The 18,909-nt window shown below is 41.1% G+C and overlaps 1 protein-coding gene across 7 annotated transcripts in view; it reads right to left on the reverse strand.

Annotated features, from left to right (window-relative positions):
- Positions 1 to 18,909, reverse strand: part of EBF1 (EBF transcription factor 1) — a 285,268-nt gene that overhangs the window by 99,540 nt on the left and 166,819 nt on the right. For all 7 annotated transcript variants that reach the window (XM_052816660.1, XM_052816657.1, XM_052816659.1 and 4 more), the window contains exon 7: positions 7,871 to 7,952. In XM_052816660.1, the coding sequence (XP_052672620.1) occupies positions 7,871 to 7,952 (82 nt within the window). The remainder of the gene's footprint in view (positions 1 to 7,870; positions 7,953 to 18,909) is intronic.

Consider the following 18,909-nt stretch of genomic DNA (forward strand, 5'->3'; position numbering starts at 1 on the left):
TTTTTAAGAAGCACAGAGTGTAATAAACTCAGTTAAATAAATAACAGCTGGGAGCTGTAGAAAATTGCATAGCTATTTCGCATAATAACTGGTGCTTATGCTGTACAAATCTAACAAGAGACGCTATTGATGAGTGGGTCTTTGGCATCGAAAGCTTTTGATGCAGTTTTAAGTAAAATTGCAGAGTTTGTAGCTGCATGGCAGACGGCACACTGTTAACCATCATTTTAACAAGAGGATCTTTATTAAGTATTTTTTCCCCTATGTACAAGGGCAGCTGTGTTTCAACCTAAATTATCCTTCAGTTTCCATGCTGAAGGAGATAGAGCTGTTCACATTGCAAAGGAGAAGCGATTCAGAATAAAAGAAAATAAAAATGTATTTTGTGAAGTTGCAATGAGAGTTATTGCACGCCTCACCCCCACCCTTCTCTACTGCTCTCCCCTCAGTACAGTCACTACAGGTTGTTGGACTTGCCCAAATTTCTCCCAAGCTCTATCTTAGGGAGTACATATAGGTATGTTTGTGTACACAAGCACGCTTGACAGTGAGGTCTTCATCTGGAGAACACAACCCTATTTATCCAGCATTAGAATTATTTGTATTTCTCAACTTATCTCAATGTCAACACCTCGGATTTGGTTTGAGGCGAAGGGAGGAAGACAGAGCAGCACTGCCCTGGAGGCAGGATCAAACACTACTTCTCTCCAGAGCAGCCCGGGGCAGGAGAGGAGCCAACCCAGCGGGGGCAAACAGGTAAGGGTTGGGTCCAGACTAGAAGACCCAACTGCTCACAGGTGTCCAGAGGGACCTCTCAACCTTGAGGTTCAGCAGGCACCATCCTATGGGAAATCCCTGCTCAGGCTGGGGGCACCCGAGCCACGAACCATCATGGAGGAAGCAGGGGATGCTTGGGGCAAGTCCCTGGCAGAGCTGCAAGCTAATCACACCCGGTCTTCTCCCACCCCGCTCAGACCAAGCGACCTCATAGTCTCCCTGGCTTTCATTCAGCTGTGCCCTCCCACAGTCTTTTCCCAACAAAGTATGGCATTCCCAGGGTTTTACCCCAGCCGAAGATTTGGCCTTCAGCTGACTGCTGGTTTGCCAGGAGCACGCATTGCCTTTGAGAACTTTGACTAAAACAATAAGAAGAAATGACCTACACTTCTCCTTACATTGAACGGGGAAAGGGATTAAAAACTGAAACCCACAGAGATATGTTTATTCATGCGACCTCTTACAACCAAATATAATAATTGTCTGTTAATTGCAGTTTCAGCTCCCACCTCATGCTTCGACATGTGAAACAGCAATCAGCAGCTCCTGTTTAATCCACCTATTATGTTGACTAATTAACTTTGCTCGACAGTTTATTTCTTCCTCCATTATCAGCCCCTGTCAGCCGCAAGCACACTGCCGCAAAGGGGGACCTCAGCCCTTTTGATTGATCACCGATAGATTGACATGCAGATTAATTTAATTAGAATCACCTCACTTGAGAAATGAAAGACAATGGCAAGGGGGCTAATAGATCTGCTCTTATAATGAGGCAAGCCTCCAGAGCCACGGCAGAGGATTTCTGATTTATTTTGCTGAATTCCCCAGTTGCTCTGAAAGGCTCTCGCTTTAATTGTTCTTGGTTTTGAGAGGCTTTAGCCTCTGAAGAGGTGAAATGCTTTACAAGGATTGGCAAACATTGCTTCAACTCTCTCAGGAAGCTGCTGCCTCTCAAAGTTGGTCAAATGGGGACACTTAAAGGATCGCTTACAACAATTCAATTTCATCACTTGAATGGGATCTAAAAAAGAAAGTTAAAGAAAAAATTTTCCACCTATTTCTGACCACCAATTAAAATGCTCAAAAATATAAAGTAAGCAAAGTTGCTAAACTGCCCATAGCTAATCCCAAAGACTTTGTCTTTAAAAAGAGGAATACAAAAGAGAATAGTTTACATCTAAAGGATCCTAAAACCGTCCCTCAGAATGGCATTCCAGGCAATAGATTTTTGTGCATGTTTTAAGTGAAAGATATTAAAATACAGAATAAATGATTCAAGAGCTCTTACAGATGGAAATTTGGGAAAAAGAAAGCACCAAACACTATAGGTAAGTTTTTCTGAAATCAAACTAAGGGGAAAAAAACCCAAGCCCTATATATAAAATTCCAAAAGGGATTTCAGAAGTAATTTATCCATTGCATTCCTGAGGGATAGAATAAAGTTTATGATATTTTCAATAAAATATGATCTTATAGTAAGTGGCTCAGGGTTTGCAATCTTATTTGTGCACTTGCAACCATTGTAAATTCTTTGCAACTGGGATTTTGAGCCAAATCCTTAGCTGGCATTGCCTGTCACAGCTCCATGATTTATGCCAGCTCCTTATCTTCTTCTATGGGTCTGGTTAGATGCATATGAAAATTAACACTATTACAACTAATAACAATGGCTACAACATAAAATATTTTCCCCAATCCTAAAACCATATAGGGACCCACAGATTTCCCACTGAAGCTGATCTATCCTGTGCAGAAACCCAAACTTTTGAATGTTTCTAGAAATAGGATTCCAGAAGAATAATGGGTCAAGGGTAATAACAGCAAGGTAGGTCTCAAACCTGTGAAAATCATACATATAAGCAGCTGTTGCTATACATGCACCTTTCTAGGGAAGAACTCAAGGAAACAATCCTAGAGAGGTCAGTTTTATTTGAGTAAATCTACATTTAATTTTTTCCCCCTCAGGTTTCCGAAACTGTTGATGCAACATATTTTGAATTACTTAACAGTGTCTTCCTACCTACCTCCTAAACAGAAAGTTTGATTTACTACAAAGAGACCACATTGGTGTGGTTCTCTGGTGTCGTTAGCAGAAGAAACTATAAAAGGAATCCCCAAAAGAAACTGTTTCCAGTCTCAGGAAATGCAGAAAAAAAAAAGTGGTTACTCTCATGTATCTGTCTTATTCATAGTGCATCTGTAAGAAGCAGCACACGCTTACTGCCCAATTCTTTAAATGCAAAATCTCATTAATACAGGAATATTGAACATACACTGCACTAACAAAATATTAATGCCCCTAATTATTAACAGAGAAAAAATACACCTTGAATATTGTGTGCCACAGTTACATACTTGGATCACTACAGAGCACTTACATATTTACAAGTTCTACTCATATTTTTTAATCTAAAAAAATACTACACTCTCCTCATTTTGATTTTGAAATGACTGGGATATGTTCAAGTTAAAGCACATGCTAAAACTAATTTGTGGAGAAATCATAAAATTAGGGGGAGGGGAGAGCCAAAGTATATGTGAAATGGGTACTGAGACATCCTAAAACACAGACCATAGCAGAGGGAAAGGCACACTACAGTTTAATAAATGATTAATGAGGTGCTGACACATTAATGTAAGCACAGGGACAACCAGGCCTGCCAAATCTCAAACCTTTCCAAATTTTGTCAACAAAACACAGTTTTAATTTGGGACAGGCAAACATGGAAAATGATTTTGAGCTTTAGCTTTAGCCCTTCATAGATTTTGCATTTAAATCCTTTATCAACACCAGGGGAGACAGAAGTATGAAAGAAACATCAGTTTACAACTTTCTTCAATGAAGTTGGCACTATCAACTGCATTAACGTATCACAGCTCTGTGAATCATTCTGCCCACCATTAAATAGTTCAGTTTGTGAATACTTTGGAGCTTAGTTTAAAAAAAAAAAAAAAATTCAGAGACCAAGAGCCTGGAGATCAAGCTATTTATCCTGTTTAGCACTCGGCCTGTTTATTTGTTATAGTACCTCACCTAATATATCAAAATTAAGCATTGTATGACTCCTCATTTTTAACCACAGCCCATTAAGCTTTGCTAACTGATTAAGACACAGCATGTTCCTTGTGCTTTCAATTTTCTCCAATGTATGGTGAGGGTTCTGATATTTTTGCGATGTCCCCAACATCCAGTGACAAAGGCAGAGAAAATCTGATTATGATTTCCAGGTTTGAAGAGTGTCACTAGTGTTAAACCTGTAACTCAGTGCTTGCTGCTCTTCTGAAAGCTATGCAGAAATGGCTTCAGCAACATCTTTATTTTCATCACCACTTGGTGACCTCTTCCTACAATGTGTTGCTTGCTTTCTTCTAGTAACTAAAAATCACTTTCGGTTTAACAAGACACTTAGAAAGGTGCTTAAATTAAAGCACATAAGTACAATACATTCAGTAATTTTGTTCACGTGCTCGAGGACAGGCTGGGCACTTAATTACCTTGTTGAGTTGGGCCACAACTCTCACTGCTATTTTTCAGCCTTTTTTTTTGGCCTTTGCCTTCTCTGGGGATGGAGCCTTGCATGTCCAAATTCCATTATCTGGGATTCATGAAGCATCATCTCTGTCTCATATGCAAATTTGCAATAAGACACAAGTGGCTTCAATTCAAACATGAGTGGCAGCGTCCCATGGAGGCAAACTAGCAGCCTAGGCCGAGGAAGAGGTTGTGGTAACAGAATCAAACAGCATGGCAATTTCTAAGTGACTTTCAAGGTTTTCATAATAAATGAATGTTTGGGGTTTTATGCAGTGACTCAGTCTGAAAAGTTTCCTCTAAATTAAAACTTGACATGTGTCAGTTTGCAAGCAGTTGTGCTAAAACAAGCGTACAACAAGATAACTAGGGCACCTGGGTTTCATTAATTACAATAACATACAAAACTGTTTAGGTTGTATGAATGAGTTTTTAGTGCTGCAAAATAAAATCTGGGCAGAGTTCACCCGTGATACCATCTACTTGGTATTGTTATTACCACCCTAACTGGGGCACTACCGCCCATCCCCCCAAGATTGTTGACTGATTGTGATGAAGAATGCAAAACCAAATGGAGCATCTGCTCCATGGGGTTTCTAGAATAAAAAGGCAAGGTTGGACAAAGGTGACAATATGCGATATCACCAAGTGCACGAATTTTGTGCAATTGGGCTGATGAAACACAGAGATGAAACGATTTTCTCAAGGACAAGCAGGGAGTCTGTAGCACAGTTGAACATTCAACTCAACTGTCTTGAGTCCCTGCATCGTACTACACTTTTCTCCTCTCTGGCTCTCTCCTTCTGCTAATAGAGACACAACTGACACAGCCAGGGCCAGCACTGCTCCAGCACACACTTTTGCTGGCATTCGACACTGCTAAAGTTGTCACGTGCCTGGACATCTCAGACATGCAGAGAAATGTATTTCCTTCCAGGCCCACAACTGCTTTTATGTTAGGCTTATCACTCTACTACATTTGCATGCAAAGTTCAGGATAAAACTTCCTAATTCATTTCTATATGTGAGTCTGAATGAAGTTTCACACACAGGTCACCTGAATCAACACATACTCTGCCTCTTCCCTGTACTTTCTTAACCTCTCTCATACCAAATGATAATCAGACAATTCCCTGCTGCAGGATAAAAAACTAAAAACTGCTAAGAAAGGAAAGTTACCGGAGGGCTGGTCCTTAGATAGCGCAAGACTCATGTCCCTGGCCCTTCACTGTTTCTCCCACCAAAACCATAATCTATGTTCTAATAACTCCTAGCAATTTGGGGGGACTGAAGAATGAAAGACAGTGGCCAAAAGATGGACAAATCTCTGGGCAGCTTAACAGTCCAGCACAGTTAGGGGAATGAAGTAAAGGAAGGGAAAGTCTCCATTTTTTATGTGTAAAACAAGTATGCTACTCTTTTAAAAGTATCTGGAAATACCTTACTTTCATGGATTTTAACCAGAACTTTGACATAACTGTTAGGGACCTTATAAGTCACTGGCAACATTTCAAACATAGCTGATAGCAAACCCTTCACTGATTTCACAGGGACCCAGATTTCACTTGGGTCCTGTACAACATTGTCTCAAACATCTAGGTGCATCATATCATTGAGATACTATGTATATGCTTGGTCCTTTTCACCCTAAGAAATGACAAACAAAGCCTGGACTCTGTAGGGTCTGGCTGTTTTATTTTAAGAAGTCTATTGCTAAGAGCAACAAGTTCAAAATTTAAAAAAAAAAAAAAAAAAAAAGAAAAAGAAAAGAAAAGAAACAAAAGCAGCTATTGTAAAACAATGAGCCCGGGCACTTAACAGAATGCTGCAAGCTTCAATACCACCCTGTATTATAGTATGAGTGGTTCACTCGGCTGAAAGTGATTAATTTCTTGAAAATGCTAAGGTCACACTAATTGACATGACCTGTGTAATTAAGCAGTCTCTGTTTACACACGGAAAGCTCAACTGCTGTGAAGCTGGGTTTGTATGACAGAATGTCTTTACAAGTCAAGAGATCAACAACCTTTCCTATGTCCTACCTACTCGCCGACACAGGCTCCTGATTGCTGTTCTGAGAGAACACGCAAAGGCATTACCATATGAAAATCAGCCTCGAGCCTGGACGAGCACAAACCCAGCAGAGTGTACATGTTGTGAAGCAAGCTCTGACAGGCCCCAGGGGTGACTGCTTGGCCTAAATCCCTGTGCTGGTGAGAGTCCTTTTTCCACTTTCTCTTTCAGTGATAATCACAGGAGAAACGTGACGGAGGGAGGAGTGTGGGGTGAGAAGCCGAGGGCTCTGCCATGCTAATGCTAGCTCTTATACTGATTAATTTAATCACTGTGGCCACATCTCCTCAATTCTGCACTTCTATGCTCAGAGGGGCAAATAACACCCTTCTGCCTTCCAGTGTTGTTGCAATTAAGCAGTTCAACAAAAGACATATGTTCTACATATAAATAATATCGCCATTTACATAGCATTTAGCACTTTTATTTAAGTGTGACAATGCTGGAAAAGAAGCAAACCAGGTCCTGAGCTACTTCAGAAAGCAGCTGTCTTTTGGAGTTGTCTTCCTCCAGAGACCCAGGTAGTCTATGGGACAAATCTCCTATTTCTTCCTCAAAACCCTGAGGCAAAACCCCACTGACTGACTCTATCATGTTTTCTCCTTGGGCCACATATGCTCCTCCTCAAAAGAGAAGGTCCTTTGGCTCTCTACCCCGTATTTTTATGCAGCACATACTCAGGTAATGCATTATTGGCACAGCCAAAGGACCACATCTTCAGTAAAAGGGTTGGAGCAACTATTTCTCAGCATTGCCACCACACCACTCTGCTGCGAGCACTGTGGAAGGCAAGTACAGACCATCTTCCCAAGGGACAGTGCTGTACTGGATCCCAAAAGTAGTTGTAGACATAGGTGTAGCGAAAAAAATGTCCTTGGCCATCTGAAGCTGTGTTAATACTACAGTTCCCAAGCCCCGCTGCCACATGCTGCAACAGCGGCAAAATACCAGCCCCAAACCTGCCAAGAAAGATACACCCAATGGTAGTTTTTTCCAAGTGCTGACTACAGGGATAGAACTTCAGCCCATTGATGCATGTTTATGAGTCTTTAGCGCTGCTGAAGAATAACTGCTGAAGTGTAGTCACGAGCCTGATTTTATTAATTGCTTTTATACCCTTCTCTGCCCCTTCCAATAAACATGGTGCTCGCTTAGTGTTTACATGAAGGCAAATAGTTCCCCAGGCAGAAGAGAATATCTCAGAGCAGGGTAGCTCCATAACCTAACACAACAGTGAGGTCATTTTGATTTTTCCTTTTCATGCTTTCACTTCCCGTGGAGATGACATTATCTTCAAGAGTTCTCTTGTCCAGAGCAAGAAAACCCAACTACTTCCTGCCAATTCTACTGTGACAAGAAGTCCTCAGGCAATATTCTGTGACCTTATGTTTTTAGCATCTTCTAGTGAATTACTAGGTTAGTTTGGGTCAAAGTACTTCTGTCTCTAACAGCTGCTGATTTTTAAAGGAGGAAGCGTGTCCGACTGACCTGGAATCGACGCATGTCTCGAGGGTTTCCTGCATTTTTTAGGCAATTTTGGTTACATTTGAGGAAAAATTTCAAGAAGAACCTGTGGAGAAAGAGAAACGGACATTAATGTCTTATAAACAGTGCGTAGTAGTACTATGTAACATCTGCACATTTGGTCCAACAAAGCCTTATTTACATTAGTATTCCCTACTCAGACAAATCATCCCACTGACCATCCAAAGAGGGAGCAGAGCTTGCATGGGCCCCAATCCAGCAAAACGTGTAAGCACGTCCTAACATTTAAGCATTAAATTAATAGATCTGTTGTGTCAGAGCCCTTAAAGTTTGTAGAGTCAGCCCCTCTATCACGCTCAATGGCCAGCCTTGCTGTGCCATCCATAGCAGCAAGGAAGTAAGAGACACATATTTCAGCACAGCAAAAAGAGGACAGAAAAATGCCAGCCAAGAAAATTCCCTTTTGTATAAATGGGGTTTTGTTTTACAAGTTCACTGTCGTTTGCAAATTTTTATTTAATACAAAAACACTGAAAATGTTCCATACAGTTGAAATCTCCCTTCCACAATTAAACCCAGTTTGTGCATAGAATTAATGCTCAAATAAGGATTAGTGGGAGACCAAAACCCTGAGAGGAGAAGGGGGGAAGTCTTGGTTAAAAGACTGACTTCATGGAAAAATGAAATATTTTCAATGCAGTCTATTTCCTGACCATACACAGTTCACTGAAGTAGCTATATGACCCTGACATATATCTCTAAGAAAAGACATTGCATTTTACAAAGCCAAAGAAAAAAGCAAACATTTCACTGAAAATATTTCCTTCAGTGTTATGCATCAGTGGACTGTAAACTCATAAAGACAAGTCAATGAATAATAGTGGGTCTCAGATTCCAGGCTTCCTCCCCAAGAGCCAAAGTTTATCAATCTTTTGTCCAAAATAAACTACAGACTAAGGTCTACTAAAGCTCAGCCGTGCAAAATTTAATCCTACAGCAAGTTTAAAACCTAGCGCAACCAGACAGAGCAGCATTACACTTGCAATAACTATCAGTTGACTAAGCAGAAGCTAATCTGACCTGTTTCCACATACAAAAGCAGGGCGGGAAATTGTTTGATCCTGGTTTACTTTAAATCAGAAAGTTAACTTTTGCAAGCATCCATCTTTTAGCACCCAAACTGAATGCTAGGTCAGCAGAATTTGCACACACTGCCACCAAGAAAGGCAAAACTGCAGGGCAAACAGCTTCAGAAAATCCCTTTTTGATGAGCGGCATTCTTTGCCCTGCTCTAGTTGTGATGCCGCCCCTCAACAAGGCACGTTTTGGTGCTTGTTCCTCCATGCCAAGAAAATCATACTAGGCAAATGGCTGAAAGGACAAATTGAAACTACAAGGGACTGTTTTCATTAAAGAAAAGTAAGGTAATGAGGAGGATTATAAAGTGTGATGCTTGGGATTATCAGGGACTGGATCTCCTGACCCAGGAAGTCCCTTCTAGACCTGTGCTCCTAAATAAGAGCAAGCAATCAACATAAAATAAACAGCCGCCACACTTGAACAGGGGTTTCAAGACACTGTGTTTGTTTACACTAAAATAAAGAGCAGTGTAAGCCATTACGTTTTCTCATCAAGCAGGTTCTGATATTCAATAACAGAAAGTTGGTGCTATTTGTTGTACATGTGTGTGTCTTTTTAAGCCTCTAATGGCCAGCTGTGACAGCCTGACTCAGATTGTGTAGAAGGAGCTGTCAGCACAAATCTTGGCATCTCGAATCCAGACAACTGCTTGCCACCAGGCGAGGGTTTGTACTCGTGCCAGAATGGATTTTGAGAGACAAGCAAACAGGGCATTAATTCCGCTAAAGAAAAACGAAAAGCAGGGAGAGTTCAGGATCTTACACTTCAGATGATGGCTTTCCTGTCAACAGCTCATCATTTAGCTCATAAGCTATGAAGGGCACGGACATCAGATCCCTCTTGCCCTAAGCTGGCCCTGTCATGCAAAATTCTGGCAGGATCCGGAGACCACCCCTCCGTGCGAGATTGCTTGCTGAAATAAAAAGCCCGGCCATCTGTTGGGAGGCAAAGACATCCCTGTCAGCTGGTGCCTACAGCCTTGAACAGGCCCTTATGTGGCAAAACCTCTCAGAGCCACTTACTCTTTGGGGAGAAGCCGGTGCTGCCCCAGGTCTGCCGGTGGATTTTTGGCGGCTTCACCAAGCACCGAACCCAGCAGCCGCCCGCCTGGTCCGCTGCAGCCCTGGAGCAACACCTTGGCCCCAAGGGGAGCTGGGACATGGAAGAATTAAAAATATCTGCGCTGAAAGGCAGCATCAGCCATGCAAACGTGGGAAGTGCCTTCCCAGTCTGGCTTTGCATAGCACGCGTGAGCGCTGGGCAATGGGGGTTGGTGGCTTGAGCCAAGGGCCCCAGAAAAGATGGAAAGCTCTTTGTGAAGCTCTCCAGAGAAACACTTGGCCTTCCCTTCCCTTACAAAGTCTGAGGTCACATCAGCTCAAAGGCTTGGAAAAATCACTATGAAACACAAGAGTTGGCTTTTGGGGTCTGCAAACTCAAACCCGAAGTTTTGAAGCCTAACTCCATTTGCACTGTGCTATCTCCCCCAAATTCTGCAGAAGTTTCATCAAAATAACCTGCAGAAGAAATGAAGCTTATCTATTTAAACCTACCGAAAACTTCAGGCAAGCAAACAAAACTTCCTTTGAATTAAATCAACTCCAGAAAAAAATTAACTTAAAAAAATAACACTATTTTCAGAGGAACTTTCAAGACCCCAAGCTTACACAGCCAAGTTCGCTCACTGCATTTTAAGTAAAAAGTCGCCAGTTTACTGAACACGTTCTGCCAAGCGCCGTATTTTTATTCCACTGAAAGACAAAACAAACTATAGGCTGCACTTTGTTTTGGAACACGCCAGAGCTGGAGTCCCCCCGGCTATGCGAAAGCATCCCACGCTCATCTAGGCAAGAGCCGAGCGGCTCCCGAGCTGGCACAGCACGTGCCGGCTGACAGTCTCCCCCCGCTTTGGCAGGAAGGCGGATGCGAACAGATTAAGACAAGGGTAGAGCGGAGCAGTTTGTTTCACGGGGTTCAGCCCGGTCTCTCGGTTCCTGCTTTAAACCGCTTGTTCAGGTGCCTTCTTCACCTCGAGTCCAGTCCTGCCAGCCTTGCTCATTAGCAACACTTCACTCTGCAAATACTTCAGATTTAGATTGACAGGACGGGTCCAGGAGAAGTGCCAACAGAACTGAGCTCTTTGTAAGCATAAACCTCCATCCCCATTTGTTTGCATCTAACTTCTTCACAGTGGGTTATTTTTTTCAGTTCTAACTTTCTCCACATTTGGCAGGGCTGTATAGCATTAATACTAACCACAGAGGATATATAGCATTAATACTAACCACTGGGGTCTGAAATTCATTCCCAAGATGAAAAAAATGTGCAAAACACAGGAGTGTCAATAAAATCTTCAACTTTAACTCTCTCTCCAAGCTTACGTGATTGCTGAACACCAGCTCTTCTGCCACACAAGACTCAGTCATCAATTATACTTATTGCTACCATTGAAGGTTTTCTTTTTTGCATGAATCACACAAAACATATTTTCTGACTCCCTTCCTGACTACTAACATCCCTGGTGTGAAGAGCATTTGTGCATATGGAGCAGAGAAACACAAGCCAGCTCCATACGAGTCAGCTCAAGTCCAGAAACATGCAAACTTTTACAAAGCACTTGGATTTACTGACTTACGTTGCTATTAAATCAAAGGAGGACTCCGTGCTTCACCCCCTATCCCACAGAGACATGGTTGGAGGGTATGGGAGTGCAGTTTTGGAGAAAACCCATTAGTTTTAGATTACATTTAGGTGTGCTAAGATGCAGCTCAGTGCAGGCAAAAACTACTCAAAGAGTGAAGCTGCTGAGCAGTTAATCCATGCCATGGCACTGTACTACTACGAATCTCTAAGTAACTGCAAGGACCAATGTAGAAATACGACCTTCAGTTAAATAAAAACCTCCAGTCTGAATCAGGCCCCAAATTAACTTGAACTTCTGTCTGCCAGGCAGAAGCTCTAACAAATGGGTTATTGGCCCTTCTGGGAGTGTTCTCTCCTTTTCTCACAACTCGATAGAAAACTCCTTTCTGGAGATGAAGATTTTTTTTCTAACAAAACTGCTGCATTCCCCAAAAGATTTTGGTGTTTCTCACCATTACCCTCTACTCTCTGCTAGTGAGGGACTCTTACCTCAGCCCAGTCTGAGCTCCCTGGTTGCCCCCACTGCCTTCCCACGCTGCTGCTTCTAATTCCTGACACTGGCTCCCTCCTCACTCCTGCTCCTTCCATCCTCTGATTCCCTCATTCACCTGAAGGATCTAGCGAGCACGCTACCAGCTGGAGGTCACTCCACTTGTCTAAAATACTGCCTGCCATTCATCACCGGCCATCTTGTCCCTCACACTGCTAACCCTTTGGGTTTGGGCAATACGTCCCCAGCAGCATCCCGCTCTTTGTCCCTGCTAACTACCAGTCATTTAAAATAAATAAATACACAGCAGAAATGAAAATACTAGCAATAAAGAAGTAAAAGGATTTTGCCCTCCTACTTTTCTTGCCACTACAAATGAATACCAGTGTTTATTAAAAATAAGAGTTAAATTAAAGAAAGCAAGCTCTGACATGATCTAGGTTGGCTCTTCTGTCACTCCCCTGAAGGAAATTTAAAGGAACTCAAACACGAAGGCTTAGCAGTAGGATTTTCTTGCCATTGCCACAATAAATATGTCTGTGGAAGGAGAAAAAAATAGTTGGAAGGAAGACCTGCTGCATTCCTGATGCTGAAGAAAAGCTTGTTTGTTCCCAATACATTGGAGAAGTTGTTCAAGAACAGTTCATCCATGTGAAAATACGACAGCTGTCATGCTGCCAAGGTCAGCCAGACCAGTGGCTATCCAGAAAGCGAGTGCCGGTTATACAACTTAAACCTGGCTAGGGCAAACAAAATTGACAAAATGCCTTTTCTGAGGTATAAACGCATTTGATAGAAGAGGACAACTTTAGACTCCTGGCCGAAACACAGCAGTAAGTATATGTGGGTTTGCAAAATTAGCAAAACAAAAATACATGGGCCAGTCCGATAATTAGCAACCGACCCTCAGATAAAAGGATTGCACGCCCATTCTGTATGACATACCAATTCAGCAAAGTACTAAGTATGTGCATAAATTTAAATACACAAGCAGTACTGATGGAGACAAAGGTACTACTCACCTACTTCAGTACCTCACAGAACCAGCTCTGCTGTCAGCCTATGTCCTTTCTTTGCTTGTCCTCCCAGCAAAAGAGGATGCTGAGGATGTGATACTACAAATACAGTTGTCTCAAACGATACCTGATGGGTATTTTTTTTTCTGGTGAAAACCTGGCATATTAAGAAGTACCGAAGCCAATATAGGGCTGAGTCCACAGGTCACCAAGAGGCATACAGTGCACGCACTTCAGCTGTTTCATTTGCTTCTCAGGGTTTTCTAGGCTCTTTTCACACACTTCTCATTCTCTCTCAGTCAGTAACTGCACCTACTGGTAACTAGATTTAGTTAGTAATTTGCCACTAAAATAAAAATATAGAGAAAATGCATTGTTTAATGCAATTTTATTTGGAAAAGTAAATACTCAAAATGTAGAAATATCCCTTTAGAAATTTCAGGACAAAGCTAATTTTTTTCCCTTTCAAGTCGACTCTTCTAATCAAAACTTCTATTTTACAATGGAAAATTCCCAACTTTTTAAAAATTAAGCTAAAATAAAGCATTTCTTTTTTCTTGAACAATGATTTCTTTAAATTTTCCAACATTTTTAAACTTTACTTGAAGGGAGCACTTTTTTATTCCACTTTGCCCGAGAAAAATTGTCAGAATAATGGAATTTCCTACACTACAGAAAATCTGAACTTAGCCGAGCCCTACTAATAACTGCAGAAAACCAGGTCAAAAAATTCTTTGGCATTTAAGGTATGAAGATTCCCATTTACTAACAAGTCTATTGTTGCAGTATTTTACTTTGGGGCGGTTTTGGGGTTTTTTTTTCCTCACAGACCTTTTCACATACAACTAACTGGTCATGTCAGCTACCCTATTCACAAAAGAAAAATTGAGACTTACACTGATATTTACCAACATGAGGCTGTGCATGGAAATCAAATATAGGCATGCAGAAAACCTCCTATTACCCACATGTTCACAGCTGGATTTTACTTGGCTCTTTAGTCAATAAACGGCAGTAGCTACCTTTTGTGGCATTTTTACAACAGGAAATTTATTCTGCAGAAGAGAAATTAAACACCAGATACAGCCATCTAACTCTCTTCTAAACATAACCTTCCTGAGTTGTCAAACACCCTAATTAAGAAAAAAAAAAAAAAAAAAAATCCCAAATCTGCTTTCTCTGGATTCAGTGTTCTTACTGATTTAAAATGGAAGCAGAATCAGACCTGCATTTTGCATTTATGGGATGCTAAACAATTCACAGTGTTAAAAACAAAATAAAACAAAACAAAAAATAAAGCCACAGCCAAAAGCCTGGGAAATTATTTATTTTACTAGAAAATATATATCTTCCTCCTAAACTGCAGAAAAGGTCCAAGAAAGGCAACATGACACGGAGAATAAGCCTCAAGCAGTCAGAGTCTATTGACTGAGATTCTTCAGGCAATGCCATAATAATAGAAACAGAATAGTCTACATTATTTTTGTGAACTTGCTCTGACTCCTAGAGCTAGCATTGCCAGGGTTTGCGGTTGTCAATACAGTAAATATTCAGCTCAGCACAGCAAAGAGCCGAGGAGGCACCCACATAATCACCAAAGGTAGGAAGGTAGGACTGCCCAAAACTGCCTTAAATTACTCATTGCTCGCTTCAGCAAGTGTTCCCAGTCACTTTTCTTCAGGTCTGTGTGTTCTGCACAGTGAAGCACAGCATATCAATTTTTCATCTTGCATCTTCTGGACTTCTCTAGCTCTCTGATACTGAGTTATAATGCATCAGAGAAATTTAGAGTAGTTTGGGAAAGTGTGTTTGGCATTTTCTCCCATGAGTGAGTTAAAATCCCAGAGAGACCGTTTTGGTTTCTTCTTCCAGACTTTTAATAAGAAAAGAAAGAGATAACACCACCAAAAAACAACATCACAAAACAGAATTAAAAATAGTCCAGAGGCAGGTTTGAGTGCTCAGTTTTCTGTAATTTAATTTTGCCCCCAAGTCTGACTTTTTAATATTTTTTTTCTTAAAGTAGTGAAAATCTGAATTTTCTTATATCTCCTTACTTGTGCCCAGCTCTATTATCTAAAATTTTTATTAAATTTGAACTGCAGCTACCTTCCTATCACAAAAAAAAGTTGGAAGGAGTTTATGCCATCTGTGTACAGAGTGTACACAGTGTATTATTTGGTTTATGACAGCTAGATGCAAGATAACTGAACATACCACATCCTTTACATTATATTGACACATACACCATTGTGAGATAAGCAGTGGAGCGCACGTGCACCCATGCCTCACACGCAGCTCCAGTTGTTAGCTTACATAGCACAGAAGCCTCCCAGCTCTGCCTTTCTTTGCATGCTTCAAATCACAGACTATTCTTTACGAGCTGATGGGCCAGTGTTTTAGCTACAATTGTGACAGACTTTCCAGCATTAGGGTGCTTTATTATCAAGTGAGTACAGTCACATAACCAACAGAATTTATCCTTATTTATTCAGTAAAAAAACCCAATACTGGATCAGTTTGTTCCAGTTTAACTACTTTTCCGTTCACTCTTTCTCCATTTCACTACTGTTTCATGTTTCAAATACTAGGATATAAAAGTGGGTTAACTATTTTTAATTTTTACTGAAGATGCTAGACTTCAGTCACCAGAAAAAAATATAAAGCAGCTCTGCGGTCTGTCATAGTTCACACAATGCCATTGAATTAGCAGCCCTCCCAGAGTCATACTTTTGCTAAAAGAACCTCTGTTCAGTGTAAGTGATGACAGATAACAGCATTACTGTTATTGTAATATGATATCAGTGTTCGGTTGCCTACTACCTCAAGGTAAACTACTGTAACTTTAGCATGGTTACCAAAAAGCATCAGCAGCATCAAAGTTATAGTATGTCGGAGAGCAGTGTTAATCCAGCCATCTGAAGCTGGTTTTCTCACAGCAGGCATGGGACCCTAAAACTTGTCACCTTGAGCTGAGGGTGCTGATGACATATTTCTTTCATCAGCTTACTGAGAAAGTTATAAAGATTCACATGGTAAACATTTCATGTGTGGGAAACACATTTGCCACGTTTCCCTGGATCAGGCACGTGTAAATCACCTGCATGTAAAATTGTGTGCAATCCGCCTGCACATACAACAATTAATGATTCCTTAAATAACCTGACACCAATAATATCCTTAAATAACATTGATGCACCAGTGCTATCATCCGAATCTGTGAAACCCAGAGGTCAGGCTATTTAAAGGACATGTGTGCGCAGTATACGTTCTGGCCAGAGTCTGAGCCTCTAAAGCGCTGAGAATTTCAGCCCAAATAGAAATGGAGTGCTACTCAAAACCCATCTGAACAGATGTATCCTTGAATGGTTACACTAGGTGTAGACATTATGTTACAATGGTGTTCTCTCCCAAGACCTGCCTCAGAACCTGCTCCATTTTGTTCTCGCGATTTTTTGTTGTTATTTTTTTCTTTTAAGCGAAAGATGCTTAATGTTAAAAAAAGCCAGGAGGCCTGCTTAGAGTGACATGGAAATCATTTTTGACCAGATTTATGTGCAGGACTGATGGTCTTAAGAGAGAGAAATGACAAAGAAAGATGCTGTTAGATCTCTTATTTACAATAACCTGTAGTGTATGTCAATGATGAATCAGAAGCACATAAGAAATGAAGAAAGCGATTATTGAGTTCATTCATGTCTCAAAATCATTAAAAATACAAAATTTAAGGAGTTTCCAGCCCCAGAGAAATGCAACAGAAACTTAGCACACCTGCCCATGAGATGCTGACTCTGTGCAAACTCAGGGGCTCTCGGCTGCAGCTGCTCCACTGCCTCGGGATCATCACCGGCAAGACAGACATTGCAAGACCGCGGGATTTACTGCTGGGATGACACCCCAGTCTCAGCTTTTGCATCACTAAATCCTCAGCAGAACTGCAACAGCAATGGACAACTTAAAAAACGCAACTGTAAATCTCCTGTTCGTACAGTCCTGCTACGAAGATGAGTGGAACTTACCTCACCCGACCCATCTGAGTAATTACAGAGAAATATTTGGAAAGTGTCAATATGGTGAAAGATTGATTGCATCCCCTCCTAAGTCAACTTATGCTTCAAAAAGCAAATGAAGTGTTTGCTTCAAGTAAAGTAGCAGCAGTGAAGGATCTTACGTAGGGGAGAAAAAACCTAACTTAAAGTTATTAAAAGACAATTTTTAATAAATTAAAAACAAAACTATACTGGGAACCCAGTCAGAGTCGGTGACAAAGGACAATCTGACAGAGATTCTGCTGGGAGATGTAATTTTGCTTTTTGTAATAACCTTTTTTGGTTTTCTTGGGGAAAAAAAAAAATCAACAATTAAAAGGAGTCTTTTAAAGAAACTACTAAGGGTGAATCTAGAATTAGCTGCCCAGAAAAAAAAAATATATATGTAAATGTATATTTGTATTTATACAGGAAAAGATCAAGCACAAAAATTCTGTGGAAGAAAGTCAAGGGCTGCCTTCGGCTCCTGCCCACAAGCTGGACATTCCATCCAGGGGTTCCCATTGTTTTATGATATTTAAGAGAATAAAGCCCTTGCTTCCTTTACAGCGGGGAGCTCTGGCAATGAGGACGGGATCCGGAATATAGTTGCTATTTTGAGTGCTGGAAGGAAGCAAAGAGCTGTTTTGTGGAAAGGCGGAGGCACTTTGTTTGAGCTGTGCATGCGGTGGTTCAACAAGAGGAGATACTCCAGGGGTGTTTGAAGATACTCCGGTTTGACCTGGCTCTAGGTATAAAAAGCTGCAGAATTTCTTGTGTGCATATGGGCAAGCAACCCAGACACTGTAAAATTCATTGTAAGTCAGCACAGAAGGGGAAGACTAAAAGAGAAAGGGGAGAAGAGAGTTTTTGACGTGATGGTGAAGAGGATCACGCTATATGTAATGCTGGAGATGTCATCAATAAATATTGCATGTGTGCGCTACCTTTAACATGACACTGAAAGAGCTTAATTAACCTTAGAAATAAGGACCTCTGCAGCAGATACGTAGAATCAAATCACATCTGTATATATCACAAGTTTTAGATTAAGTACTGCAGAGTTTTTCTTAAAGCAATGGGCCTTGAATACACAGGAAAAATATTTTTGCTGATGCCCTCTTCTGTGTCAGAGATGTATGGAAAAGGCATTATAGCCAGTAGCTACAAAGTTATCTTTTGCACCCAGCTGGAAAGGTGGTGCAACTAACGAATAATTTCTTCTGCCCTTGAAGCCAACCATCCAGTGAGGGTACCCAAGCTGAAGGACAAAACCAAATGTCCCAAAACCAGAGTAGAATTCAGATCAGGATGCTGGTGACAACTTATAACTGGAGTGAGGTAAGGACATGAGTTGGCTGTAATAAAATATATTATGCTCATGCCACTGTGTACTTCATTGGTTGGAATTACGAGAAACAGCATATTTAGAGTGCAACGGACCAAAGACATTGTAAGGACAGAGGCACAGCATTAGATACCCTACATAAGGGAGCAGGAAACAATGTGCATTATAATCTTTGGAAAGAAGGTGACCTCTGTTAGCAGCTACAGACATCTTCCATGGGTGTTAAAACACAGGCAAGAGCTGAGATCTCTCCTGTATTTCTGGATGTCTGGCTGTGTCACCGAGATGCATTTCTGTGTGAAAGCAAGGATGATACCTGTGATCAGTAGGATTCATATCCACAAAACACAGAGCATGAGGGTTTACAAAGTCCTGTA

Source organism: Harpia harpyja, chromosome 20 (genome assembly GCF_026419915.1).
Source record: "Harpia harpyja isolate bHarHar1 chromosome 20, bHarHar1 primary haplotype, whole genome shotgun sequence".
Classification (NCBI taxonomy): domain Eukaryota; kingdom Metazoa; phylum Chordata; class Aves; order Accipitriformes; family Accipitridae; genus Harpia; species Harpia harpyja.